The 27,329-nt window shown below is 46.0% G+C and overlaps 1 protein-coding gene across 1 annotated transcript; it reads right to left on the reverse strand.

Moving 5' to 3' along the window:
- Positions 1-424: 424 nt before the first annotated feature.
- LOC113406813 (high affinity cationic amino acid transporter 1-like) lies at positions 425-25,520 on the reverse strand. Its single transcript, XM_026653558.1, has 11 exons — positions 25,151-25,520; positions 20,450-20,608; positions 16,905-17,079; positions 12,394-12,518; positions 10,174-10,396; positions 9,201-9,340; positions 7,089-7,191; positions 3,165-3,376; positions 2,707-2,873; positions 1,312-1,420; positions 425-1,045 (listed from the first exon to the last, which is right to left on the reverse strand). Exons 1-11 carry the CDS (start codon positions 25,518-25,520, stop codon positions 936-938), a joined length of 1,893 nt encoding a protein of 630 aa, XP_026509343.1. The 3' UTR covers positions 425-935.
- Positions 25,521-27,329: the final 1,809 nt, after the last annotated feature.

Raw genomic sequence — 27,329 nt, forward strand, 5'->3', positions numbered from 1 at the left:
ACTGTGAGAATCTTTTGTGCGTCGTTTTCTACGGGCTTCTACCTGTTGTGCCCATTGATGTCAAAAGCAAACTCTCAGGGTCAGCTTCTCTTCTAACTTTGACTGGCATAAATCAGGACTATCTCCACTGCCTTTGACAGAGGGCTCTTTGGAGACACCCACGCCTAGCGCCACTGAACTACTTACACCAAGCAGATTTACAGCTACAGCTGGAGGCCCCTCTAGTGAGCAGCAGGGTCTGTTATTCACAGAAGCATTTGTTTGTACTAGCTGCATGAAGGTAAAGGGAATTCAGCCTCAGAGCAGCTCCCCTAAACATCACGGCAAAGCTGCATTTTAAAGTATACAAGTACCTTTTCAGAAGTTAAATACAATTAAAATAATGCCACTGGATGCTTTTCTTTAAAATGTAACTCATTGCAGGCACTTTTTAACCAGATGGGAGATTATTTTTGGTGAGACTTTTTTTGTGATACAGCCCACATCACTTGATCCAAGGATCTGATCTAGGAATGACATTAGCATTGCAGAGTCTGTTCCATTTAAAAACAAGTACCTGGGGAGTTAATTCACAGGACTACTGAGAGAAGGACTTTCAGGAGGCCTAGTCTCATAGCAGCATTGAAGGTTAACTGGCACCGGAGGAGCGGTTTTCTTTCTATACATTAAAAAAAAAAAAAAGAGAGAGAGAGAGAGAGAGAGAGAGCGCCTGCAGCCCAGGGAACAGTGTTGGGAGTATGCCAGAGGCATGGCGTTTTCCTTGTGATCCCTTTTAACTGCATCACCAAGGTAAATCGAGCTTCAAGTTGCAGCAAGCACGGCTGGGAATCCCACCCTCTGCTGCACGGATTAACAGAGGAAGTAGTTCAGGGTCCCCGAGATGAAGCTTCCTCGTCTGAAGTGACTGCTGGGCTGCTCTTCAGCCGAACACGCTATCATTTACAGCTGTCCAAGTTGGGGTCCGTGTTTCTTTCTGAATCTGGCGGTGCTGAATCCGTAGCTTCCACGCTGTGCCCCATTCCATATGCAAAGTAAATGATAAAACCTGTGGGAGCGAAGGAGGGGAAATGTCAGCAGTATAACCAACCGGAAGCTACTTTTCATACTCAGGGGCCGCTTAGTCTCAATAAAACGTATTGGCAGCTAATACTAATCTTGCTAACGCTTGATAGTCTAGCAATATCCAGCATTGCAACTAAAGTCAATGAGGCTAACTAAGGACACCGGGAGGGCAGAATTTGGCCGTACACATTTAAAATAAGTTTGGGTTCTCAACCTCAAATGGCTAAAAAGACACATTTTTAAACTCACCCAAGAACATCCAGACAGCAAACCGTATCCAGGTCCCTTTATCCAGCTGCATCATGAGATAAACATTCACAAAAATACTCAGAATAGGAAGTAAAGGCAAAAGAGGTACCTGAAAAGAAAGAGAGACCAGTGACGTCCGCAGGTCATGATAACACACAGACATGAATGTCCCTTGTAAGCAGGAAGCTGCCAAGCCTCATCTGCCAGAGGCTCCTGGAGAAGTGATGAGTCTGTCAAAACGCAGCTCTCCATTCTCCCAAGGTGAGGACCACCATGAGCACCAGCCCCGTGTGCACAGAAAGCCCTTTGGCTTGGATTTTCCCTCCAGTTGCCACCACAAACTAATCATCTTCCTTCCAAAGCCCTTTCCACTATCCCGCTCTGATACTGTTAGCAGCATCGTCGTCATCCTTCCCTACTTGGGAGTCAGCTTTGATTCCTCGCTCTCTTTTTCACCTCACACCCAGGACCCCAGCTAATCCTGCTCCTGCTTCTCCTACAATTCATCCCACTCCTCTGTGGCCTCCCTCTCTACCCGCTCTCCTTATCCCAGTCCATCCAAAAAACTGCTGCCAAAACCATCTCCCTTCACTGCTGCTCTGGCCACATCATCCTATTTCTTGACTCTCTGCAAAAGCTTCCTCTATTCCAGTCTCTCCTCTTCACCTCCTGGGCTCTGTGCTCCCACTTACATTTCAGCCCTCCTCTCTTCCACTTCCCCCTCCTGCTTCCTCTGTTCTGCCCCAAGTGTCACTCTTCTCACTCTCTCCGAACTTCACGCCTCCCTGTCCACAGGACAGCCTCACAGTTAAAATATGCAAAGCTCCTTCATTCTCTACACCAAAAACCTGGCCATTCCATGGCACATTCCAGCTTCAGTGACCACTTGCTGCTTCCTTTCTGTACTGCACAGATTATTTGTTCTGTACTGAACCAGTTTGTGCCCACAGAACATAAGCCCTTCAGGGTTTTGATCTGTGATTTGCTTGGCTCAGCACATGACAGAATGAAGTCTGTCTCCAGGGGCTCGGTAGAGGTGCAGTGAGTTGTTAACATACTAATCTTTCGCTTTTGGGAATCTGGGTTTAATGTTGGATCACAAGAGGAAAGTGAGTTTGGCGATCTCTGCCTAGCTCCCAGAGGACATCTCTCTACGTATTCGAGGGCTAGTGCTGTAACAACAGGAGTGCTCACAGTCAAGTTGGAGGTGCACTGGCAGAGTGGTGTGGGATGGCTTAGCCAGTGTTCCAGCCTGAACTGGACCCACTTCTAGCCAAGAAGATCAGCCCCTCTCTTTAATATGCACCAAAATTCTCTCTCTCTTTTTCCTCTCACACACATGCAAAGCCAGCTCCCAAATAGCTCTTTGCCATTCCTTCCTCACAGGCCGCTTACCTTAAACGAGAGCTTGGTTTTGCTTTCAGGTTGTCTCCAAATAATTAAACCGACAACGAGGCAAAAGAGAACGAGCACGGCAATCACGGCGATAGCCCACGCAGTCCTTTTTATCAGCAGCTCTTTGCCAAGGACAGTAAAGCTACAGCAGCTGACGATAAGTAAACCTGAGAACAAGACAGGCCAATGTTTATTGAATTGTGACTGAGAAAAACATCTGTAATTTCTGATTCAGCTTCTGCATGTTCAGCTTCAATGTTTGAGGGATTTATTTTTAAACCAATCATTTAATCCATGGTTTTCTATGTCTGTTGTGTTGCCTCAGGCAAGCGCTTGGGCTCTAGAACAGTTAATCAAACGTATACATTATCAATTAAGATGCCAAGAAGAGTTCGAAGGAGGTTCCCTAGACTGGCAGCTGGCTCACTACAAGAGAGATGCCAGCTCACGGCACTCACCTATGATACAAGATGAGATGTTAACCACCAAACCAGAGAGTTTGGAGGGATCTGAGTTTTGGGGAAACAGAATGGCTTTTCGGGAATCATTCTCCTCCTCTTCAGGAAGAAACGGAGCCTGCGATTCACTGGTGCTCACAGACTCGTTGGGGTCTGGCTCCTCCGTTGTTCTAGCCATCTGGTAGGCCAGGTTAGGTTGCTCTGGCTGGTACCTTGGAGAAGGAAAACACCAAAAGAGCACTGCCTTGGTAGAGGGTACAGTAAATGGTCATCCAGAATTAGTAGAAAGCTTGATTGGAGCTCTCCATGTGGTTATGGACACCTGCAAGGCTTCAGAAGACATGCTGTGGCCAAAATTTACTGAAATGGGAGCCACGTTGGCTACTTGTCTGGAGCCAAAGAGAGCCATCTGATATGCACAGATGGAAGACACTGCACAGGGATTAGGTAACTGGAGGCTGGAGCACACAAATGGCGGCTCGAGTATGGAAAACATACTGTAGGCAGCAACCCTGGATTTGGGAGGAGCATGGACTAGATGTCCTAATAGGTCCTTTCCCACACTCTTGTGTTATAGTCCCAGAATGCAATGCTCCATCCTTGAGCTGAGGCTGCTCAGATCTAGATGAAGAACTGCACGTTGGGTCACATAGGCCCCAATTCTTGGGTATGCCTGAGCCATGCTCAGCAGAGGAACCAGGGATGGGAGATAAAGGTGGCTTTTATGTCACCTTTGAATGCCTCCAAATCCCTTGGGCAGCTGGAGACCGGTTCACCCCCTTGAGCAATTTAGAACAGGCTCAGGGCAGCTCTGTCACACCAGCTTCTAACAGACCCCCCCAGGGCCATCACCCCAGCAGAGTGGCACCAAAACACAGCACCTAAGCAGTGAGTTGTGACAGTGAGTAATGGATATGGCAGTAGGGAACTGGCTGGATCTTTTAATCATTCATTTCCAGACTTTCTAATGTTTGGGCATTAATTTTGAAGGAACAGCTATTTAGGGCTGGAGGCGGGAGAGCTGGACTAGGCAGCTGGCATGCTGCAGCTGCTATTTATTATACAAAACTTGATCATCTCACTGTTGCCTTGTCACCCCATCTATTTGCTGTATCTGCCGATTGTCTCATGTCATATGCTAAGATTGTAAGCTGTCTGCAGCAGGGACTGTTTTGTATTGCATGTGGCCAGTATCTAGTACAACGGGGCCTTGATGCCTGATCAGGTGCTACCACAACAGAAAGAAAAACTCCTCTAACGCACGCTTTCACCCGTAACTCTCTTTTAACGAAGAGCCTTACTGGTGAATCTCCGTAGGTTTATACCACAAGCTTCAAGTAAAGGAACAGCCCATTTCAAAGGGCCCCTTTTAAATCTCTTTTGGCAGATGTATTTTCAATGAAGATGCGTGTGGAATTTTGCAGCTGTGCAAGCTCAGCAAGATTGCACCAGTCGTGAGAACCTCTCACAACTTATGCAGCAACTCAAATGCTGCAACATCAGGCAGCAAAGTTGGAAACTGAAGCTCCGCTGAACTCAGGCTTCCATTCTTCAGGCCTGCAAGCGGCTGTGGCTTACACCACTAGCTCTACCGGGATAAGGCTGAGGCCTTGTGAGTGCAGTGCTGCATGCCAGATGAAATGCACAGCAGCTTGTAGCAGCAGACAAGGGAGTCACGTGCCCATCCGAAGGACTGGAAGGGAGCTGCTATTTTGCAGTTGCTACACAGGAGAGGAGATTGGGAAATAAAATGAAAACACAGGGATGCCTGGGCAGGGGAAATCCAGCGAGAGGGCACAGGCAAAGAGAACACAGGGAGAGCCCAGGGTTTGTAACTGTGCCTCAGCTCTGGAGGAGTGTCTATCTTTCAACTGTTGTGACTAATGGGAGCATCATAATGGCCTCAAGTAGGCTTTGAATAAATGATAAATACTTTACAGTCACCTGGCACCTTTCAACTCCGAGCTTGTTACAAACATGGAGGGCGTGGAATTTATAATTGCTCGGTGGAGCAGGAAAACATTATAATTCCCCTGGCGAGCTGAGTAAACTGAGGCATGAAGCAGCTAGAGACTCAGATTTCAGATGTGCTGACCATGAGCTTCGGGCAATGGGAAGTGTGGGTGTTCAGCACTTCTTAAAAAAAAAAAAAAAAGGCACTAAGGCCCCAATCCTGCAAACACTTATGCACATGCTTAATTTTATCACTATTACTGTTCTTAGCTTTACTATTTACTTACAGTAGTAAAGTTCAGCACAGCATAAGTGTTTGCAGGATCAGGGCGTTAGTGACTTACCCAAGGTCACCCAGCCAGTCTGTGGCAGAGTCAGAAATAGAACCCAGGAGCCCTATGATCAGTTCTTGCTCTAATCATTAGACCACACGGCCCCTCTCCTCTCTTAGCAAGACTCCACTGACAGGCATCCCCGCACTGGATTTTCCCCCCAGATCCCAACCTAACCAATAGCAGGGTTCCTGGGCATGCAGTGAGTCTTTGCACAAGGCAATGTGGCTTGAGACTGCTTTACCACTGGAGTTGATTCCTTGGTGGTTCATGTGGGGGGAGCTGTGACAGCGGAGCCCGGGTGCATCAGACATTTACAATGACTTGAAGTCTGGAATAGACATTCAGTGACCCCTTTCATCCATGCAGGAAAAACAGCTGACATTTATTTAAACTGAGACCAAAAGGAAAAAGCTCCATAAAAAAAAGCCTTATGATGAAATGACAGCCCTCGTTCTGCAGCATCCTCATCTTATCTCCTCCTTGGTGACAGTGGTGGGTGTTGCAAAAGTGGATGGCGGGGGGCATGGAAAAAAAGAGGCAGATAATCTTGCACATTGTACTTTACTGAGCACCTGCCCGCTTGTCCCCCAAGGCTGGCTTAAGCCTCCACAGTCACCCTGTGCTTTCAGGCAGCTGAATGCCACTGGCGCTTGGGATCTCTTGGATCTTATTAACGAACCAAACCAAACCAAACCAAACCCACGTGCCACACCTGGGTAGGAGAAAGAGCGAGGAGAGAGCAGCTTAAGACATTGGGCACGAAAAGCCCCTTTGCTCTTTATTCTTTGCAAGGAGAATTAGGTCCAATTCCCTTTGCAAAGAAATAATAATAATAAAAAAGAGAGAATGCAAAATCCAAGCCGTGCGCCTGGCCACCCAGAGCAGTTGGGGAGGGGAGGCACTTTGCAAAGGGGGTGGGAGGGATTTGGGTTGTAATTGCACCAATGACGTGCCTATTTAGTGCTTTGCGGGGAGAGCGAAGGAGGAGCGTGGGTACCTTTAGGACTTTGTATCGCACCCCTATTGAAGAGAGTTGTATCACTTCAGGGTTGCCAGCGCATTTTATTTTGTAGTGGATGCTAATAAGAAAGGAAGATCTAGACTGCGAACTTTGCAAGCCCACCCTGGACAAAACAGAAAGCCATTATGGAAGGTCCAGTCCAAGGTGTTAGACTGATTCTGTGTTGTGCAAATAATAACTGCCCGGTGGGGACAGGGGTGTGAGCCCCTGATCGGTGCTGCCCAGAGGAGGCAGATTGCAAAGTAAATAAATACAGGGGCCCTCCCACACCACTACACCCCTGCTCAGGTTTGGGTGGGGCTGGATGCTAAGTGGGTGGGCCACAGCCCACCCAGGGCTATGCCCCTGTCATGTGTTGGCATGTGTGCTACGTTTGAGGATATTTTATGTTCCCAAGAGATGATTCTTCGTGCACGGTTCCAGGATATCATAAGAACATAACAATGGCCGTACTGGGTCAGACCAAAGGTCCATCTAGCCCAGTATCCTGTCTTCCGACAGTGGCCAATGCCAGGTGCCCCAGAGAGAATGAACAGAACAGGTAATGATCAAGTGATCCATTCCCTGTCGCTCATTCCCAGGCTCTGGCAAACAGTTTATCACATTAATCCATACCTCAGTACCAATACGCAGGCTGCCACCAAGGAATAAGCCAGCAGGGTCCCGATGGACATAAGATCCACAAGATCTTTCAGGTCAAAAAGAAAGGCCATGGCAGCTGGGGAGTGTGGAAAACAGAAACTGATAAGCTTGCAGAAGAGTCATGTTATGGGAGTCAAATTCAATACAGTTGAAGCAAGACCATTGCTCTGTCTTCAGATCTGTACTGAGAGAAACCCCAAGGACACATTGGGCTTTGCAGTGTCTCTTGTGAGAGGAGAGATGTGACTCAGGTGTAATGAATACATACCAAACTCTTTATTGCTGCTGATGGACACAGACAGACCCTGTAATCCTCTCTGGTGCCCACACTAACGCAGCCTAGAATGACTCTAAGAGCTTTGTTTGGTCTCTACAGCACTTCCCTCCCACCCTATACTCGGCAATAAGAACCAGACCGTGGCAGGTTGGCCCTCTTCTAATCAGGCAGGGAACAGAATAGACCCAAAGGACATTCCAGGAGGAATTAGTCAAAGCTCAGGAACTTGTTAACAAATGCCTAAGGCCACAGGGCAGATTCCTGACACAGTTACCTACTGGTATCTGCCCATCTCAGGCTGCTAGGTAAAGGCTGTATACAGCTCAAGAGGAGGTGGGGTGCGTAACACAGGAAAGACGCATTCCAGTCTCTTTCTGTCTGTGACTCTTCTCTGCCTGTAATGTTTACTCAAGTTTACAAACCCCCACTGAGGTTTTAAAGTCATGCTGGTAAAAACGTGTGGCAAAGACATGACTGGAGTCACCGGGACTAATCACATCAGGAAGGTGAGCAAGCCTTGGCCATGCGTTGCAAACACATTTTTGGGAGGTGTCACAGGGTAAGTTGGGCCTTAAAGAAGAGCTCAGGCCCCAGCTCCTGCTTGTGCTGCTTTTCCTCCCAGATCAGGTGACTTCAGGCTACAGCAAGGCCTGATGGGAAAGATGGCAGGACAATATAAGGCTCCTTTCTGGTCCAGGAGTGAGCAAGCTGGGGAAGGATTACTGATTTTGTGTGATGAAGGTTGATTGGTGGAGACCCATTGAGGAGAGATACTCTGGTCCCAGTGGGGGGGACGGGGGGAGAGGGAGGACTGTTAAACCCTGCACCAGGGCAGGACTAAGACATAGGCACTACAGGCCTATGCTTAGGGCCCAAGTTCCTAGGGTCATGTGATCCCGTTAGAGCAAAGCATCATGCCACCCATCCAGTTGGAGGAAGGCTATTTCTGCTGGCCATGCACCTTGATCAGAAAGTTAAACCAATGCCCCCATAGGAGGCTTTAAAAAGAGCTATATGGGGCTTTAGAAAGGAGACCAGCTAAACACATGAAAGACACAAAATACAAATATATTAAAATAACCTTAAAGCTGTGACACATGCTCAGCCCCCACAACTAAGGCCAGAGTTTCACAAGAGCTGAAATGTCCACAGCATCCATATGTGGTGCATCTAGCACCAATTGCCAGTCCCAGCTCTGGGGTTGTGGGTAAAGAGGAGACACATGCACAGAGTTAGTTGTTAACTATTTAGGGAGTTTTTGCTTTTCTCTGATAGCTGGGAGGCTAAACTTCCCGGATTTGTGAGGGTTGGGGGGCAATCTTACCAGCTGTAACAAATGCCTAGGCCACAGGGCAGATACCTGACACAGTTACCTACTGTTATCTGCCAAGCTCCGGCTGCTATGTAAAGGTTTTATACAGTATCTGTCACCATGGTACGTAGGCACAGGCAAGTCTACAGCCACAGGGACCCTGGGTTGGGCTTGCCCACCTTCTGCGCGAAGCTAATTTTTTTTTAAAACCATAGCAGCGCACAGTGAGTGGAGTAAGGCGCTACTTGGCATGAGTAAGGAAGGCAGTAGTGGGTTCTGAGAGAGACCCCATGAGAAAGATCTATATCCACAAAAGAGACTTTGTGTTTCCCTAGTCCTGTGCTATTCAGACTTTGGGAACCCAGAACTAAGCTCAGGAAGCCATGTTGTGGAAATAGAGAACACAATATGGAGGATTAGAGCTGAGTTGCTGTATTTTCCCCATAGTGGAGCATATTTTTGCTTTCTGTGCATTCATGCAACTCTTGGCACTTACCTGCCACAGCCCCTGAAGTTGCCGTAGCGATTGCTGGGGTTTTGGTTCTCTTGCTGACCGTAGCCAAACATTTAAACAGCAGTCCGTCTTCTGCCATAGCATAAATTACTCTAGGCATCGGAAACATGGAGCCAAGAAGGCTAAGGAGAGAAAAAGGCATTATTTACTAGTACAGCTCTCATACCACACAGGGACCGAAGGTAGAAAAATGGAAGTGCGTTAATCGCAGCCCAGTAGCGGAATGGCTTTAGTTAACAAAGCTTCAATTCCAAGGTCTTCCCCAAGTGCTGCCCCCACTACACAGACATACTACTCACTGCTGGGAACGAGGCTCCAGATGTGCAAATTTGGATACCTAAAGCTAGGCACTTAGGCCCCAGATCCTTAAAAGGTCCTTAGGCACTTAACTCTCATTGATTTCAACGGGCACTAGGTGCCTAGGACCTTGGAGGATCTGTGCCCTACATCCAGATTTCGGCTCCTGTATGGAAGTGGCCTGATTTTCAGAGGTGCAAAACACCCAAAAACTGCACTGGTTCCATGGAGCTGTTCCCACTTACATCTGCTCTGTCTGAGTCAGTTGTGTCTTGTTTCCCCAGGGCTACTGGTAAAAGAACGCTTCTTTTTTATGTATTCAAGAGACACACAATTTCAGACGGTCCTTAAGAGGGAGGTTTCCTGAGTCACAAATGGGAGCTTCCAGCTCTGAAACCTAATTCTAAGAATTTGTTTGAACCTTTTGACACAGGGTGAAATCCTGGCCCTATTGAAGTCAGTGGGCCTCAGATTTGACCCAGGGGGCCTGAATCCTCTGGCACTTACCCCAGCATAGATCCACAGTAACATCACTGGAGTGGAGTTACACCAGTGTAAGGGACATAGGACTAAGGTCCTTAGCTCGTAACACACAGAAAGAGGAGGCAATGGAAATACAAATCTGCACTGAGAAGAGTACAAGAGAACAGCATCTCACCTAGTAGAAAGGGCACAAAGTGAACCAACGGCCACTGCATAGTTGGCACCCTCCCAGCCCACGTACTGGAATGCATTGGGTAAAGGACTGTTTGGATCAAGCAAGTAGTAGGGCATCATGAGCGTGAGGGCAGCTGACACGCCAAAGTAAGCGACGAAGCAGATCAGGAGCGAGGCGACGATGCCAATGGGAATCGCTTTCTGAGGGTTTTTCACTTCTTCGCCTAGAACAAAGACAGTTAAGTTGCAGCCACAGACAACAAAAAGACTAATTCAATGAGACTCCCAGGTGAGGTGGGGCTTTCAAAGGAGCCTGGGAGAGTAAGGTGGCCAGCTCCTAGAGATAGTCAAGAGGAGCCAGCCCTGCCATTTATGTCCCTGGAAATCTCCCTCATAATCACGGCCTTAAAGGGGACTGCCACCACTTTGTGTGACAAGTTTTGGAGTTGAATGTTTGAGAAGAATCATTATCACTACAATTCAGAGAGCCAGCATTCGTTCCAAAATAGCGCTGGGTGCTTCACCCCGATACAGTTGCTCTCTCTTAATTCACAGGGGCATCGGGCTCTCTGAATCAGGTTAATCTCTGGTGTAAGTTCAGGGAGTTCAGAGAAGACTCTGGCCCTAGGTGCCTCAGCAGGTTAAAGGGAATGGAAGGTGCTCTGCTCCTATCGGGAAGCACTTGAGCTAATTGGAAAAATGGACGCAAAAAAATCTCTGTGGAAACTATCAGTCACTTTCCTTCCACAGGATTCCAAAGAGGGGGGCTGAATTTTCATGTATTCAAAATTTTCTTCGAAAATGTATCCATTTTGGTTTTGACACTTCATAGATTCATAAAGTCCAAGGCCAGAAGGGCCCACTGTGATCATCTAGTCTGACCTCCTGTATAGCACAGGCCATAGAACTTCCCTAAAATAATTCCTAGAGCAGATCTGTTAGGAAAACATCCCAGCTTGATTTAAAAAATCGCCAGTGATGGAGAATCCACCATGATCCTTGGTTGGTTGTTCCATGATGAATTACCCTTACTGTTAAAAATGTAGGCCTTATTTCTAGTCTGAATTTATCTAGCTTCAACTTCCAGCCATTGGATCAGGTTCTACCTTTCTCTGCTAGATTGAAGAGACCGTTGTTAAACATTTGTTCCCCAGGTAGATACCTACAGACTGTGATAAAATTACTCCTTAACCTTCCCTTTGTTAAACTAAATAGACTAAGCTCCTGGAATCTAATAATATAAGGCAGGTTTTCTAATCCTTTAATCATTCTCATGGCTCTTCTCTGAATCCCCTCTAATTTATCACCATCCTTCTTTTGTCCATCCTTTCTCCTCCCTCACCCCCATTTCAGTTTCTTTTATTCATTTTACTCCGGGGGAAATAAAGATGAGAAAACTCCCCCAAACCTACGTTTCCATATTATGAAACCGAAAACTTTGAAAACAAATGTTTTGCCAAAATTTTTAATTTAGAAAAAAGGCCATTTTTCTAGCCACCCCTACCCCCCCAAAAAACAAAAACAAAAACCATAAAACCTGTGACTAGCCAGCTCTCTTGAGCACCTTGTAGATCAGGACCCATGAGGCCAAGAGACTGTCTCAAGATCATACAAGACGACCATATCAGAGCTGGGGACAGAGCCCTGTCTCCTGACTCCCAATCCTGTACTTAGCCCAAGATCGTTTCTTCCCACTGCCCCACAAATCAGCATACCGCACTGCTGCATTTCCTGGTTTCAGCTAGGACAGTGCAGTGGAAGCCTATTCTTGAAGTTTTCCAAACCAACATAAAATGGGAAGTCCTGGAATCTCACAAGAATAAAGAATGGATGGGCACCATCTGGATGTGATGTTCAGTGAATGAAATCAGAAATATTATTTATTTGCATTATAGTAGCAACTAGAGGTTCCCAGTCAGGATCAGGGACTCAATGATCTAGCAACTGTACAAATCTATAATAAAAGATGTTCCCTGTCTCAGAGTGTACAACGCAAGTCTTAAATTTAGAAACAATAGGCGGGAGAAGAAGGATGGATGGGTGACCCTAAAACTGAAAAGATGAAGTGATTCCATAGGACAGCTAGTGCACAGCATGATTTCCTGATTCAGCTGAGAAGAGGTTTGAGTCATTTGTAAATTGTATCATGTGACGTTACTGAGGGCAGCCAAGCTCATAATGGGAAACAAGTGTTCTCTCACAATGAGAGCTTTCTGCTTACCTGTGGTGGCAATACAGTCAAATCCTACGAAGGCGTAAAAGCATGTGGCTGCCCCTGAGAGGACTCCATTGAATCCAAAGGGCATAAACCCCCCAACACCATGCTTCAGATCTACCTGTGTTTGACTGAAAAGAACAAGAGATCAGGAGAGATTCTGCCTCAGTACAGACACCTATCTGAAGTGCGTTCCTGCAACCTGTAACAGAATCCACCCTAACTGGAGCTGGAGGGAGAGTGCTTTCAGGTACACATGGTCAACAAACTTATAGAGGAGATGATGGCATTTGCTACAGCTTACACTACATAGAGATTTGAGTCAGCCTGTGACCGGCTAGGGAACACTTTGAACACTCAGCATTTAAGGCTTGCTCAGATCGTCCATTGTTTTCTAGGGTTTATTAACATGGCTGAGGTGGGAGGAGGAGGGGAGAGGAAAGACTGAACTTGGTCTCCTAACATCTCAACCTGGCAAAAAAGTTTAAACTTATTTAATTCTGAAAATGGTGAATGGATACAAATGCTCAAAGGAAGTTTACCCACTTTCAGGTCCTCCGTTGATCTTCTATTTTAAACAAAAGTTTATTTTAAATAACTCTGGCCAAAATATGGCCTCATCAGATTTTAATTTTCAAATATTACATCTCCTGCTTACTACTGTAAGGATTTTTAGGTAGGCCCTAAATCCTGAAAATACTTAAACCCGTGCTGCACTCTGAGCAGTCCCATTGTAGTAAACAGGGCTACTCTCAGCGGGTGAGTTAAGCACGTGCATAGATTGCAAGTAATAAGGGCCCAAAGAAGGTGGCCTACAAATGCAATCATGGAATTGGTCAAGAGGAAACCTTTCGTTTTAACAGGTAATTTCGGGTATGTCTACATTGAAGCAAGGAGTGAGCCTCCCAGTTCAGGCAAACCAGCTTGTGTTAGCAGGGCTCATGCTAGTGCGCTAAAAATAGCAGCGTGGACATTGTGGCACCAGTGGAGGCCTGAGCTCCAACCTATCCTGAAATCCAGAGGCTAGCTCAAGCCTCGTCTCTGCCATAATGTCCACACAGCTACTTTCAGTCTTACAGGTCAAGCCCCACCAGCACTAGGGAGAAAAGGGGAAATCTTAGATCTCTGTGGAAAAAATCCCTCCTGCCCCAGTTGAATTTTTAAAAATAATTTTACCAATTTTCAAGATGTGACTAAAATGCATTCAATTTCTGTGGGCAGGGAGAAGTGCAAAATACCACGTAACCTTGGTTAACACTAGCCACTAATAAAGCAGCTAAATGAAACTCCACTCACAGTCTGTTCCTATAAGGTGCGCGCCTGTGCGGCCGCACACGAGGCCATCAAAGGCCACGCAGCAGCCGCACACGTGCGCACACAGGTGAGTGGGGAGAATGTGGAGGGTTAGGGCAGTGGGGTGAGGTAATGAGGGCTCCGGGGAGCTTGGGGCATGCAGGTCTTGGGAGGAGGGGAAGATGCCTCAATCCCGTGGCCCCAGTTCCGGCCAGGGCTGCAGCAGGGATGGGAGAGGCGCGCCTCTCTCCTGGCAGCAGGGATGAATGAGGCGCCTCTCTCCCAGCCCCAGCTCTGGCCAGGGCTGCAGCGGGTACGAGAGAGGTGCCTCTCTCCCCTGGCCCCAGCCCCAGGGCTGCAGCAGCCAGAGAGAGACGCCTCTCCCAAGGCTGGGGAGGGGAGAGACGTGTGTGTCTCTCTCTCTCTCTCACAAACACACACACACACACACACACACAGAGTGTGTGTCTCTCTCACACACACACACTCTGTGTCACACACATACACACGCACACACTGTCTCTGTCTAACCTACACAAACACACACACTCTTTCACACTCACCTCCCAACATATTTGTGTTGTTGTTGTTACTTCTTGATACTTCCTGCAATGCACATATATTCTCTGTAATTTTATTCTTTCAAAGTGCTACTTTATTTTTTTGACTGGTCTATGCATTTCATAATTTTTATTTCTCTCTTACGCTTAAATTTAATTCTTTGAGTAGTGAGTTCTAAAATGCCTAACCTGTCCTGGCTGGAGTAATTATCCCTATGGTAACTTTAAAAAAAAAAAAAATCTATATAGGTTTTTTGTTTCTACTGGTGGCGCACATCCGCACATTACCTCGATATTGGTGCACATAACAAAATTCATTCCGCACATGGGTGAAAAAAATTAGAGGGAACATTGCTCACAGTAGCTTTATACCTGTTCGTGAGTGTTCTCACACTGGCCTCCAGTTTTGCTTGTGTAAATAACTGTGGGCACAACTTTGCGCCTATAATTAAGGCATTAATAAAAATTAAATTAGGGCCATTAAATAATCTAAGCCCTGGATTTTTCAATTCAGTCAGCTATACAGACAGCTAAGTCCCCTAAGTTTGGAAGCCCCATTACATGTGAAAATAATTTAGACAGTCGAATGTTGATGTTTCTGGAGATGCAGCTAAACTATGCACAAACCCCAGCTCCCCTGGCACATGTCACCAAAATGCAATTCTAATGGGTGAAAAGCTGTAACTAAAGTGAATAATTATCACGACATGCAGGGCAATGCTGGTGCTGAGTCATGTTGTGTCCTCTTGTACAGAGGGAATTATTTACCAGAGAATAAGTCCATTATGGGCTGAATCCTGAAAACCAAATGAGGCCCATAAAAGGTCCTACATGCAGCTGAATCAAATGGTCGCAGTGCAGAGGGGTGGGCAGGATGTGGGGAGCCCAGGCCAGGGGCCTGCACCACTCCAGCTTGCTGTAGAACTATGCTTTTTGGGATTTCCCTGCACCCAGGCACAAGGGGCTTAGGTAGCAAGCCAGGACTGGTAGAGCCATTAGATCCACCAGCCAAACAAGCCCATGGAGGACATGCAGTAGCAGCCTCAGAGCAGCTCTGCTGCATTCCACAGCCTGAGGGAAGAATTCCTGCCTCCACAATCCCTGCCAACCTCTTCACTGCTGAGCTGCCTCACTCAGGCCTGGGCCAGGGGAAAAGATTTGCAGCATCATGATAACTGGATTTCTGATTTGCACACAGCAATGCACCCAAATAATCCGGGATTTACATTTTAACTGAGGTGCTTAGGGCAGATTTCAAAGGTATTTACGTATTGAAGATTCAGATAGGTACCTACTGGGATGCAATAGCATCCAAGCAGGTTAGGTGCTTAACTGCATTGAAATTAATGGAAGGTAGGTGCCAAATCTGCTTGGGCACTTTTGAAAATCTCACTGGGTGCCTACTAGCCTACTGGGCCATTGACTTCAATAGGTTTGCCTTAGTACTAATGGACCTCATGCCTTGGCCCACTCCCAGAAGTTTCTCTACATCCAAAATTACTATAAGCAGGTCCCTGTGTATTCACTTCTAAACAGGTCCATTACGACTACTACTTTCATTGTGTTAATTCACATTGCTGATAAACTGACTTGTCTCCACCCTGAATTAACAAGTGATGTAATGACAGCTGACACTTCTGTGCAGCACTGCTACCTGTGACTATCTCTCCAGATGCTAATCTGCTTTTTTTCCCCAGCGTTAAGAGTTGTTCTGAGAAGAGCTGCTTGCACTTTGTGGTTAAACAGTATAATCCATACATTTTTGCAGCAGTTAATTGCATTTGCTGTGTATCCCTTTTTTATTAGTCAGGTTTTTTTCTTTTTGCACAGCAAGGGCCGGATCCTGAACCTGTCTAACTAAGCAAAGGCCCATTAACTCCCATATGGAAATAAACCACGTGAGGATTTGGCCCAAAACTGTTTCTTTCTTTTCCTGTCCTTCATCTAAATGCAGATTCATAAAATGGAAGCTTTCAACAGCAGCAGAGCCCTGGCCAGAAATAACTGCGCAAATTCCAGAAGAGGCAAGAACCAAGTGGGTGATCAGTCCCAGGTTTAGGAGAAGAGAGGGATAACTTGACAGCGCTGAAGTGTGCACAGCGATGACAGTGTTACTAGAAGTGGAATGAGCCATTAGCTTCACCGAAAATCTCCTAGTACATTTACTGGTTTAAATGACTCAAGCTGGACAACGACTATTTAAATGCCTTCCAGCACTGTATATATGCCCAAACTATGGTGGAAAACAACTATAAAACATTTCACTGCTCAAATGATTTCAGAAACCGTAGGATTCATCCAATTTAAGGAGATGTTGTTACAGAAATAGAGCCCAACCTTAAATTCCTTATTCAGAGCCAGAATGTGTCCATGTCCCTCTCACCCTCTTAGCAATGAGATTCTCACAGGGGTTTTCTCCCACATGGCCTCCCAGCTGTGGTTTTTAATCACAGGTGATCTAATCTCAAGTGTCTAGTCAACCCTCCCTCATGCAGAGCTCCCACTGACATTCATGGGATTTCTGCCTGAGTGCAGACCGAGTGACCACTTGGCAAAGCCTTGGAATTTGGCCCATAATGACGATGCGTGAATCTCTGAGTGGTCCCTGAAAACGGATCGACTTGAATAAGCAAACGTGAGAAGAGAAGAAATGCTGTGACCTACTTGTCTCTACATGAAGCATTGGTCGTGTTATAGATGTCGTCGATGGTGAGATGCCAGTTTTTGACTGATCCCTTCACAAAGCCTGACACCATAACGAAGCCAAGGACGAGAACGTTGATGCAGGTGAATATTTTGTTTACCATTGCGGATTCTTTCACTCCACAAGTTAAAAGCCCTGGAAAAATTACAAAGAACAATCAGACATTCCTTCAACAACAGTACATGGCCCAGCCGCAGCAGAGCAAAGGGAAGCCCTGACTTTTTGTGCATGTCTCTCTCACTGCATTGTTGTGCTAATAAAAAATACCATTTAAGTGGTCTCTCTACACTGGAAAGCTGCTAGGTTGAGTAAAAGTCTAATACAAAAAGATAGGGTCCAACCCTGCAAACCTTTTTTTTCATGAAAACAGTCTTATTAAAGTCAATAGGACTGAGCCCTTGGTAAATACAAACTCCATCCAGAGACCACAGATCAAATTAGCTCTAGGCCTTGGAGAAAGCATCATTGGTGATTTTTGTGAAGTACCTCATTGTGGTCATGCAGGCCCTGGCTAAAGCGCAGAAGTCACCAGTACCAGCCATCTTCAACAGTTCCTTGGGAAGATGGGCAAGTATCATGCCAGTGCAGGGATCAGACACAGCAGGTCACTTACCTGACACTTAAATTGAACGAATCATAAGAACAAAAGAATGGCCCTACTAGGTTAGACCAAAGGTCCATCTAGCCCAGTATCCTGTCTTCCGACAGGTGCCAGTGCCAGGTGCCCCAGAGGGAATGAACAGAACAGGTAATCATCAAGTGATCCATCCCCTGTCGCTCATTCCCAGCTTCTGGCAAACAGAGGCTAGGGACACCATCCCTGCCCATCCTGGCTAATAGCCATTGATGGGCCTATCCTCCATGAATTTATCTATTTTTTTTTTAACCCTGTTATGGTCTTGGCCTTCACAACATCCTCTGGCAAGGAGTTCCACAGGTTGACTTTGCACTGTGTGAAGAAATACTTCCTTTTATTTGTTTTAAACCTGCTGCCTATTAATTTCATTTGGTGACCCCTAGTTCTTGTGTTATAAATCACAGAGGAAAAGGTCATGGGGAAAATCCTGACCCCACTGTAGCCAAGGGGAGTTCTGGCATTGACTTCGCTGTGAGCAAGATTTCAGCCCATTTCTTTAAAAACTTGCATCTTAATGAATAGCATATTTTTAAAAGTGCCAGCAATAACAACGAGTCAGCACTCTGCATTTAGAATAACAGATTTTGTTTCTCTTTTTCAATATTTAGCTAATAACTAGCATTCCTACTCCCTTGCTTGCTGTTTAAGAAAGAGGTTACCTGTGTAACCAAAATCTAACATGTAGTCTTAGTGATAAACATCAACATGAAGTGTGAGCAATGCTTAATTTCTAATGAAAGAGGCGCTGAGGGTCAAGCAATTAAAAATGCCAGGGCTCAAGCAATTTTTTTACATTCATCACTGATGTAGCAAACCGAGAGGTGCCGGGGCTCTGAACTGTCAAGCTTAGAGGTGCCAGGGCTCAGCCCTGGCACAAATTAAGCACTGGGGGGGGGGGTGTGGGGGGAACACTGTGATGGGACCAGGATTTGGCCAACAGAGAGTTTATTTCACTCACAGATGTGGAGTTCATAGATTATATGGTGAGAAGGGACTGTTGTGATTGTCTAGTCTGACCTCCTATACAACAAAGGCCCAAGTTTGTATTTTTGAAACAAGGAAATAAGCAATGAAATAGATGGTGGACACAGCAGAAGATCTAGATAAAGCAGGGTGGGCAACCAGAAAATAAGAAATCAGGCACCAAAAAGTAGGTGATTCTCAAGAGCTGAGACAGGCATAAACTACAGGGCATATATACAGTGGCAGAGCTAATAGAAGTGGGGGGGGGGACACCACGGGCTTTAGGTGCATGTGTGGCACCTTTCTCACAGGGCTGGAGCGAGAGTCTGCTGTGCACTCACCTGACAGCAGCAGCTGGGCCCAGCTCCCTGCTCCAGGCATTGTGACACGAAGCACAGGGTCGCAGTACCACGTGACCTTGTGTGCCATGTCACAACACCACTCACTCAAATTTGACCCGGCTGCTTCTCTGTCGTGCTGGGCCAAACCTGAATGTTGCAGTGAGCTCGTGCGCCAGGTCGCAACGTCAGGAGTGAGGAGCCAGTCCCAGCCCGGGAGCCACCACTGCTGCGTAGTGTGGAGTGGGCTTGCTCTCCAGCCTGCCACCAATGACCCAGTTGCAAAACCTAGCTCTGCCACTGCTTATATGTGGAAATAAAGCTGCTTATTCAGAAGCTTTCTGCAGCTGCAAAGGTTTAGCCTTTTTGCAAAATGTTCAAAATCTGAAGAGGTTTCCCATGCAGTAGAAAAAAGCTGCTGACGCAGTTTTACTCTCAAATAGCAGTGGGTGACACTCTACAGATAAAGAAATTTAAGTAAGCACATACGTTTGACTACTGATCCAAATCAAACCCAAATGGAACCTCCGGGGCCAAATTCTGATCAGTCAGACCACTTTACATCTGGAGCCACTCCATTACATCTAGATTAACTGAGTACAGAATCTTCCCTCACATCTGCTAACTCAGAGCTCAGCACTTCAAGCCCTGTACATGAGGGGTTCTGATGGACTTCAACGGGAGTTCTACACTCATCAAAGGGCTTGCAAAAACAGGGCCTACGGCTGGGAACCTCATAAGAACATGGTTCCTTGTGAGAGTTCTGACACTTCCTGCTTCTGATCAGGCCTAAAGTATTGCAAGAAGAGCCTCTGTTGTGGTATCATGGTATCTCCTACCCGCTAGGAAGCATACAGGTGCAGGGAAATGATTTTCTTTTAATTAATATGACGTTTGACAAAGTTTTGAAAGGTTCAGTCTGACATTTGGGTGAAAGTTCAGCTGGGTTTTGATTTTAATTCTTGCTCTTGTACAAAATACTCCCTGCATTCCAATCGAAAACCGAAGACATGTTTTGGATGTTATGGAAAGAGAGAAACCAGTTTATTTTTCATGCAGAATTATTTCTCTTGAGTCCTGCAATCACTGCTGCAAATTGAAGTTCACATATTTTAAAATAAACAGTCATGCACCAGGGTGTTACTTAGTTCCGTCCTTTCCCCCCACATTTTCCTGGCCAGTGTGCTATATAAACTGGCAGATCATCAGAGTGGGAGTTAGAATAATAGAACAGAGTCCCTCTGCAATAGCTTTAAAAAAAAGCCCTCCATACCTGTCTCAAGGTAACAAATCTCCCTGTCTTACTCTACATGGTATAAAGATTGATTGTTTCACCAGTGTTCCTGTAAACACCTTGAATGCTCCCCTAATGAAAGAGCTCGCAAACAGGATGTGCAGAGTTTGAACTCCAGAGCTGCTAAATAGGTCAATCCGACACTTTGGGCAAACAAAAGAGCCTTTAATAAATTGTCCAAAATAAATGAGGGTTTTTGCTCGTTCACCAAAAGCAAACAATGAAATTACAGAAAAGTAAGTATCATCCCAGCAACGTTCCCAAAGGTTTTACCTGTTAAGATGAAGATGATGAGAACAGAGAAGATATCTGGATATTCTGCTAGCACCCCTGGAGCGTTCATTGTCATGTGCTCTTGGCAGAAGCGCTCAATGTGCTTGCCTATGAGTTCATCAAACGTCGCACTCCATGCTCTGGCCACGCTTGATGTTCCTACCAGAAAACAGGAAGGAAACACAGCACTTTTCATGACTAGAAAATATTTCTAAATGAGCGGCACTACTTACTGCTGCATGACAGCAGCAGGGATCAGCCCAAGAAGGGTGCAGCTGACCCCTGGTATTCAGTTAGCAGGGGCGAATAGTGAACCCTCGTCCACGGGTCCACTTGGAGGCTCAGCTTCTCTACAAACCCAAATCTCAGGAGACAACCCCTCTCGCAGAAGTCCTAGCCTAGCAATTGCTTACCCTCCCCCCAGCAGCCTTCATGCCCCCAAGATCCCTTGTGAGGAAACCGCTTCCCACACTGGAGTAAACCACTTACTTCAAAGGTGTTCCACTAGTGTAACCGCTGGTGTGAGAGGAGAAAGAAGCCCTAAGACGGGAAAAGGGGGATGAGCAGGTTAGCAGGAAAAGCAAATCACAGGAGGGTATAAGATATACTGGGCCTCCTCCTTTTAAGTCACAGTGTTATCCCCAATGCTGTACATCCCTCCCGTGAGCAGGATCAGCTGCCACTGACTGAATGGGAGTTGAAGGAAAATGCAAACTGGTCCCTGCTTTGCGATTCAAACCTGGGGTTACAGGGAGATAAATTCTGCTCAGTCACACTGCTGAAAATCCAGAGTGACTCTACTGATTCCAGCTGACTCACTGGGAGAGTGGGAGCCAGGTCAGTCTTTAACAGAGAGCAAAGCAGGACCCATATATTTCAAACCCAATTCTTGAGCTACTCAACCACCCCACAGCTTGAAGTGTTGCCTAGGAAATAGAAGCTATCATATAAGAGAAATCCTGGAGTGCGGGGTAAATCCATGTTCAAGTTCTACAGCAGGGACAGAAAAATACCGCACTGCAAGATAAATGCTGAAATGTAGCTCGCAAATTCGGACAAGATGTAAATAACTTTGGAGCTTTTGAAGATTAAAAATCCCTCAACACTCTTTCAGCATTGACACTTCCTTTCCTTCTCCTCCTCCTCACCGTCTAACCTCTTTAAATGCATGCATCTAATGCACATCTAAGGAGCTACAGAACAGACCAGCATTCAAATTGGTTTTATCTAGGGGTTGTTTTTTTAATATATATCCTCAAAGCGGTGGGTTAGGCTACAGAAGTTCCCCATTGCTGACAACAGGTGCAGCTGATCCAGTGCTGACCACGCTTGAGCTGCAAGTGTAGTAGACAGAGAACCAACATCGTTCAGTGCCATTCCAGTAGCTGTAGCCAACACCTGCTGAGACACAATGTAGTCCCAGTGACTTCAATAGGATGAAGTGTAGCAGTAGGTACTACTCCAAGGAATGAGTATTGGCAAGGTTAGGCCCCACCAATGACCACTTATGACTATATAGCACCATTTTTTATAAAACTTTTCACCCTAACAACTGTAATTTTTTCCCTGTTAACACTGATGTGAAATCGCTCTTACAACTGAAACTGAAATTAATACCAAGAACGAGAATTCTAATTGAAAATACAGGCTGACAAACTAATTCTTACAGATCCACTATTTAGCCAAAAAGACCTGAGTGACGGTCTTGTGATCATTATAAACTAATAATGACAATCTAGCCTGGAAGTAGCCCCATGCAGCTGTGCAGGGAAAGATAGGGCATAACTGAGTCCTGCAGGGCTTGCCCATATCTCAGGTCCAAGCACAAGGGGCTAGGGGAAAGCAAGCTCCATGTTACTCAGACCTATTTAGCAGGGCATCACCCCCCTCTAACAGATGTTGATGAGCCTGCTACAGCCTTGGCCTAGGCCAACATAGGTAGGTCTTTTCGCTCAGGCAATAAAGGCTCAAGCCACAGGGCCCAGGTTCAAACCACATGAAGGTGTGGTGTTACAAGTCACTACTCCCTCTTGTGAGCAAGCTGGCAAAGAAGGGAATGGAGTAGGGTGACCCCCATCCCAAATTGGGCAGGGCAGTGTCGAAATGCAGAGTTCAAGCGCCAGTCTTGGGCTGCATGACTCTGGGATAGTGTTGCCAATTTTGGCTGGATGTATCCCTGGAGATTTCATCACATGACATAATCTTTAATTAAAGATTAATTTTTTAATTCCTGGAGACTCCAGGCCAATCCTGGAGGGTTGGCAACCCTACTCTGGGACAGCAATTGTCCCAGATTCCCTCCAGTGCTGCTGTGCCCAAGGCTCAGGGGTGATGCCAGCCTTTTCCCAGTGGGGTGGGCTGAGGTGGGCCCCCTCTTGCCATGAGGCTCTGCCCCCTGCTCCACCCGTCCCAGGCCCTGCCCTTGCCCAAGCCAGAAGCTAGAGCCGGGCAGTAGTAAGAGCTGCCCAGGGAGTTCAGGCCACTGTGGAAAGCCCTGGAACTTCCACATGCCCTAGGCGGCGCACCTTGGCAGGCAGGGACAGGGGCCGGGAGCTGCTCTCGGGCACCCTGTCCCCCCGTCCAGGGCAGGTGAAGAGCTGCCCATCCCTGGGCAGTTCTTATGACGGCCCTGCTCCAGCTTCAAGCCTGGCCAGGGCCTCAGGGGAAAGAGGAGGAGCAGGGGTCGGGGCCAGGGTGTCCCACTTTTGACTTTTGAAAAGGTGGTCACCCTACAAGGCAGTGGCCAGTCTTTGCTCTGTCCCCAAACAGATCAACCAGCAGGACAAACCTGGCATGAGGAGGAAAGTAAGAAGAGGCTACGCCCTGTAATGCACTGTAGTAAGTTACTTCTTCCCCACGAGCAAGGAGGAAGGAAGGAAGGAGTCACAATTGTTGTCCTGGACTCCCCCTGGGATGCGCCTGCTATGCCCACACATGCATATTTGGGATTTAGAACTCTGGTTCAAACAAGTTTGTAGGTAATATTTGAGCAAGATATTTTTCCCCCCAACAGTTTTATCAGGGAAATAGTTGAGCTGTCTATATTTAAGGGTATTCTACCTGAATGTTACTTTAACACAGTCCTATGGTAATAGTTTAGTTTAATTTTAAGATGATACAAATATTATTGTTTTTATTATGCCACCTTAAAATAAATCACACCAAATAGCCATTTATAAAAAGGTTAGGGTGTAGTATGAAAGCCATAAGGAGAAGAACAAAGGTCTCAGAAATGCCAATCTAAGCCCAGATCCTATGATTAACTTTGCTCAAGTGAATGTGTTTGCAGGATCAGGACCATGCGACCCTATCTAGCCCGAAATCCCCCTGATAGCTTCTGCTTTATTGGTTCTCTCATACCATGGTGATAAAGCCCATATAAGTACAGTATCTAGATAAACGAGAACTGCTGGACTACAGAAGTCTTCTATTTATTGCTCCAATTAAACCCTGGAGGATGCATCTCTAAGAGGTAATTAACATTTTTCTATAGAACAAAACACCTTGAGAGGAACCTATTTTGGAAATCTGGAAGTGTGTGGGGGGGAAGGGGGATCAGTTTGTTTGGAGTTTTTTTAAACTACATGTTATCCCCTTCCTGACATCAACCCAATTCATAAAAGAATATCAGAACACTAACTTCTGGGCATCTTACCTGGCACTCTCTCATTTCATATACAAAATCTAGAATGTAAAGAGGTTTCATGTAATATACAGAATGGAATCAATACTAGCCAAGACAAGCAGCACATATGTCACCAAGCAAGTCTTTATCTGATCTCTGCCAGGCACCCTGGGAATCAATCTCAGTTTTAATGGTAATATTTCCCATAAAGTGTAATTTAAAACCCCCCTTTAATAATTTAATAGAAAATTGTTTGTCATTGTAGCTAGTGGAGTTCTTCCCTTAACTGGTGTATGGTGGTTTCAGTCTGAGCTCTGGCACCATGACAAGTGGCACCATAATACACTTGAAGTGTTTGATGACTTGATTAAATGGACGAATCTTTAATTAACCGAAATGATTTCTTTATAAACCCCATAAGTGTGAACTGAGTTGTCCACTTACTCAGGGCCTGAGCCAAAGCCCATTGTAGTCAACCGGAGATTTTCCATTGAATTCAAGGGGCTTTGGATTGGGCACTGGAATGAAATCAGCGGAAGTTAGGCACCTAAATATCTGTGAAGATCTGAGCCTGAGTGCTGCAACCCACACCGGGCCCAATCCTGCACCCATTAAAGTCAATGCAAAATACCTACTGATTTCAATGGAAGCAGGACTGGATCCTTAATCAGCAAATGCTATAGATGCTGAAGCAGTGAGAAACTGACTCCCCCACCCCCCGCCAGCTGAACACCAGATTTTTCTTCCATAGCAGAAGGAAAAATCCTGATTCCTGGAAGACAGCTAGCAGGGCCTCACGCCAATATTGCATGAATCCGTTTAAACTAAAGGAAGCAGAAGTGGCAACCTGGCACTGATCCAAACTGTTAACCTATAATATTTACCTAGTTCATAGGATGACTGAATTTCCGGAAAGAGCTCTGAAATGCTCAGCTCTGGAGGCTGCTGTAGGTGCAAGGTATTCTGTAGTTTCTATTTTTATAACAATCTGACTGTGCAAGTGAAAGTTAGTGTACAAATCAGACAGGCATTCTGGATGAATGCTACAGTATTTCTGCATGCCCCTCAGTACTTACCAATCACATAAGAAAGAATTAAATTCCAACCAGTGATGAATGCCAACAGCTCACCCACAGTCACATAGCTATAGAGATAAGCAGACCCAGTCTTTGGAACTCTAGCACCAAATTCTGCGTAACAAAGTCCAGCCAACACAGAAGCCAATGCGGCAATCAAGAAAGAGATAACAATCGCAGGTCCCGCGTTTTCTCGTGCCACTGCTCCAGCCAGTATATAGACACCCGCACCAAGTGTGCTACCTACACCAAGAGCTACCAAGTCAAAAGTGTTGAGGCATCGTGACAGCTTGCTCTCTTCTCTGGTCCAGTTCACAACTTTCCGGCGAAGCAGCTTCTTTCCAAAATTGAGAAGGCCATGACAACCCATCCTTTTGTGAAGACCTGTAAGAAAGATGCTGCATAATTAGTTAAACCAGCAGTAACTCAGGAAACATCATCTCTGCATAGTAATATCACACTGCTCTTGTATTTAAAGAACAAAACCTTTCCACTTTACACCTTTTGACTCTTCAAACTGGCTGCCTGGGTCTTCAGAGTTTTATCTGCTTACTGCACAGTCAAATCACTCCTGCTCATAGAACAACATGTACATATAAAATACTAAATAAAATGTACAATAAGGCCATGTGAAATTTACACTTCAGATGTTTGGTAATACACAGTGATATAACACTTACTGAAAAATGCATATTATGAAACTGAACTCATTGTACCAGCTATGAAATCTATAATATCGACCCATGTAACAGAGACATTAGCTGAAGGAACAAACAAATTCATTTTTCAGAAGACACTAACCAAATACCTTGGCTTAACCCCGTGATATAAATCAATGGCTCTTACTCAGTAAAAATCATTATTATAACTACAGGAAAAAAGTTTAGGATTTCATACATCCCACTGTTTAGGAAAATATCTAAGTCAACGCTAACAGTAAAGCCTTTCATGAGCTACACGAATTCAAACAAGCAGCAAGGCAAATCTCAGAAAAATCTCATTTGCTGAACTGTCGGCGTTCCAAAGCACACAGAGTGCGGAAAGTATTTTTTCCCTTCATATAGAAGGTAGAACTCTTTACCTAATGGTATTAGCATGTCAACAACCACTGACAATTCTTTGAGTTAGGACCACATGCAAGTATACATCTGTTAGATTTGTCTTCAGACAGATGGCCGTTCACTCCCAAAAAGCAAAAGTACCATCGAACTATACACTTCAAATTGGTACAGTAACTCCTCACTTAACATTGTAGTTATGTTCCTGAAAAATGCGACTTTAAGCGAAACAATGTTAAGCGAATCCAATTTCCCGATAAGAATTAATGTAAATAGGGAGGTTAGGTTCCAGGGAAATTTTTCACTCGGCTGAGCCCTCAAGGGTTAACACATTGTTGTTAATGTAGCCTCACGCTCTACAAGGCAGCACAAATGGAGAGAGGAGACACAACAGACGCATGGCAGTGGCTGCAAACATTCCCTGCCGAAACTGAGGAAACTGAACATGATGAACTGAACCCATGCTATCCCACTGTAGCACACCACTCCCTCCACTTTCCAAAGTGCTGCGGGGTGCATGTGTGTGTGAGACAGAGACACACAGTGTGTGTGTGTGTGTGTGTGAGAAACACACATTTCCCCTTTAAGTACGCTGACCCCACTCTAAGTACACTGCCTTCTTAAGTAGATCAGCAAGTTGAGACAGCAGCTGCTGCCAGAAAGCTTCCTCCATCCTGAGCCCTGTCGTGTCCCCCGCCACCTCTGCTCTGTAGAGATGGGGTACAGGAGCGGGGAGGGCAGGAGCGGGGGCGAGGGGGGCACCCTGACATTTAGCACCCCTCTTCCCCCCACCCCCTGCACAGCAAGCAGGAGGCTCCCGGAAGCAGCACATGGCAGTGGGGGGAGGGACACCTGAACTGCCCGGGAATTGATAGCCTGCTGGGCAGCTGCCACACAGGGAACTTAGGGGAGCTGACAGGGGAGCTGCTGGTGCACCCTGCTTCCAAGCCCCCACCAGCTAGTCCACCGGGCTGCTCTTCCTGCAAGCAGTGGACAAAGCAGGCGGTTGCCAAACAACGTTATAAGGGAGCATTACACAACTTTAAACTAGCACGTTCTCTAATAGATCAGCGACGTAACAACAAAACAACATTAACCGGGACAACATTAAGTGAGGAGTT

Source organism: Terrapene carolina, unplaced genomic scaffold (genome assembly GCF_002925995.2).
Source record: "Terrapene carolina triunguis isolate 2854851 unplaced genomic scaffold, T_m_triunguis-2.0 Scaffold141, whole genome shotgun sequence".
NCBI classification, from domain to species: Eukaryota; Metazoa; Chordata; order Testudines; family Emydidae; genus Terrapene; species Terrapene triunguis.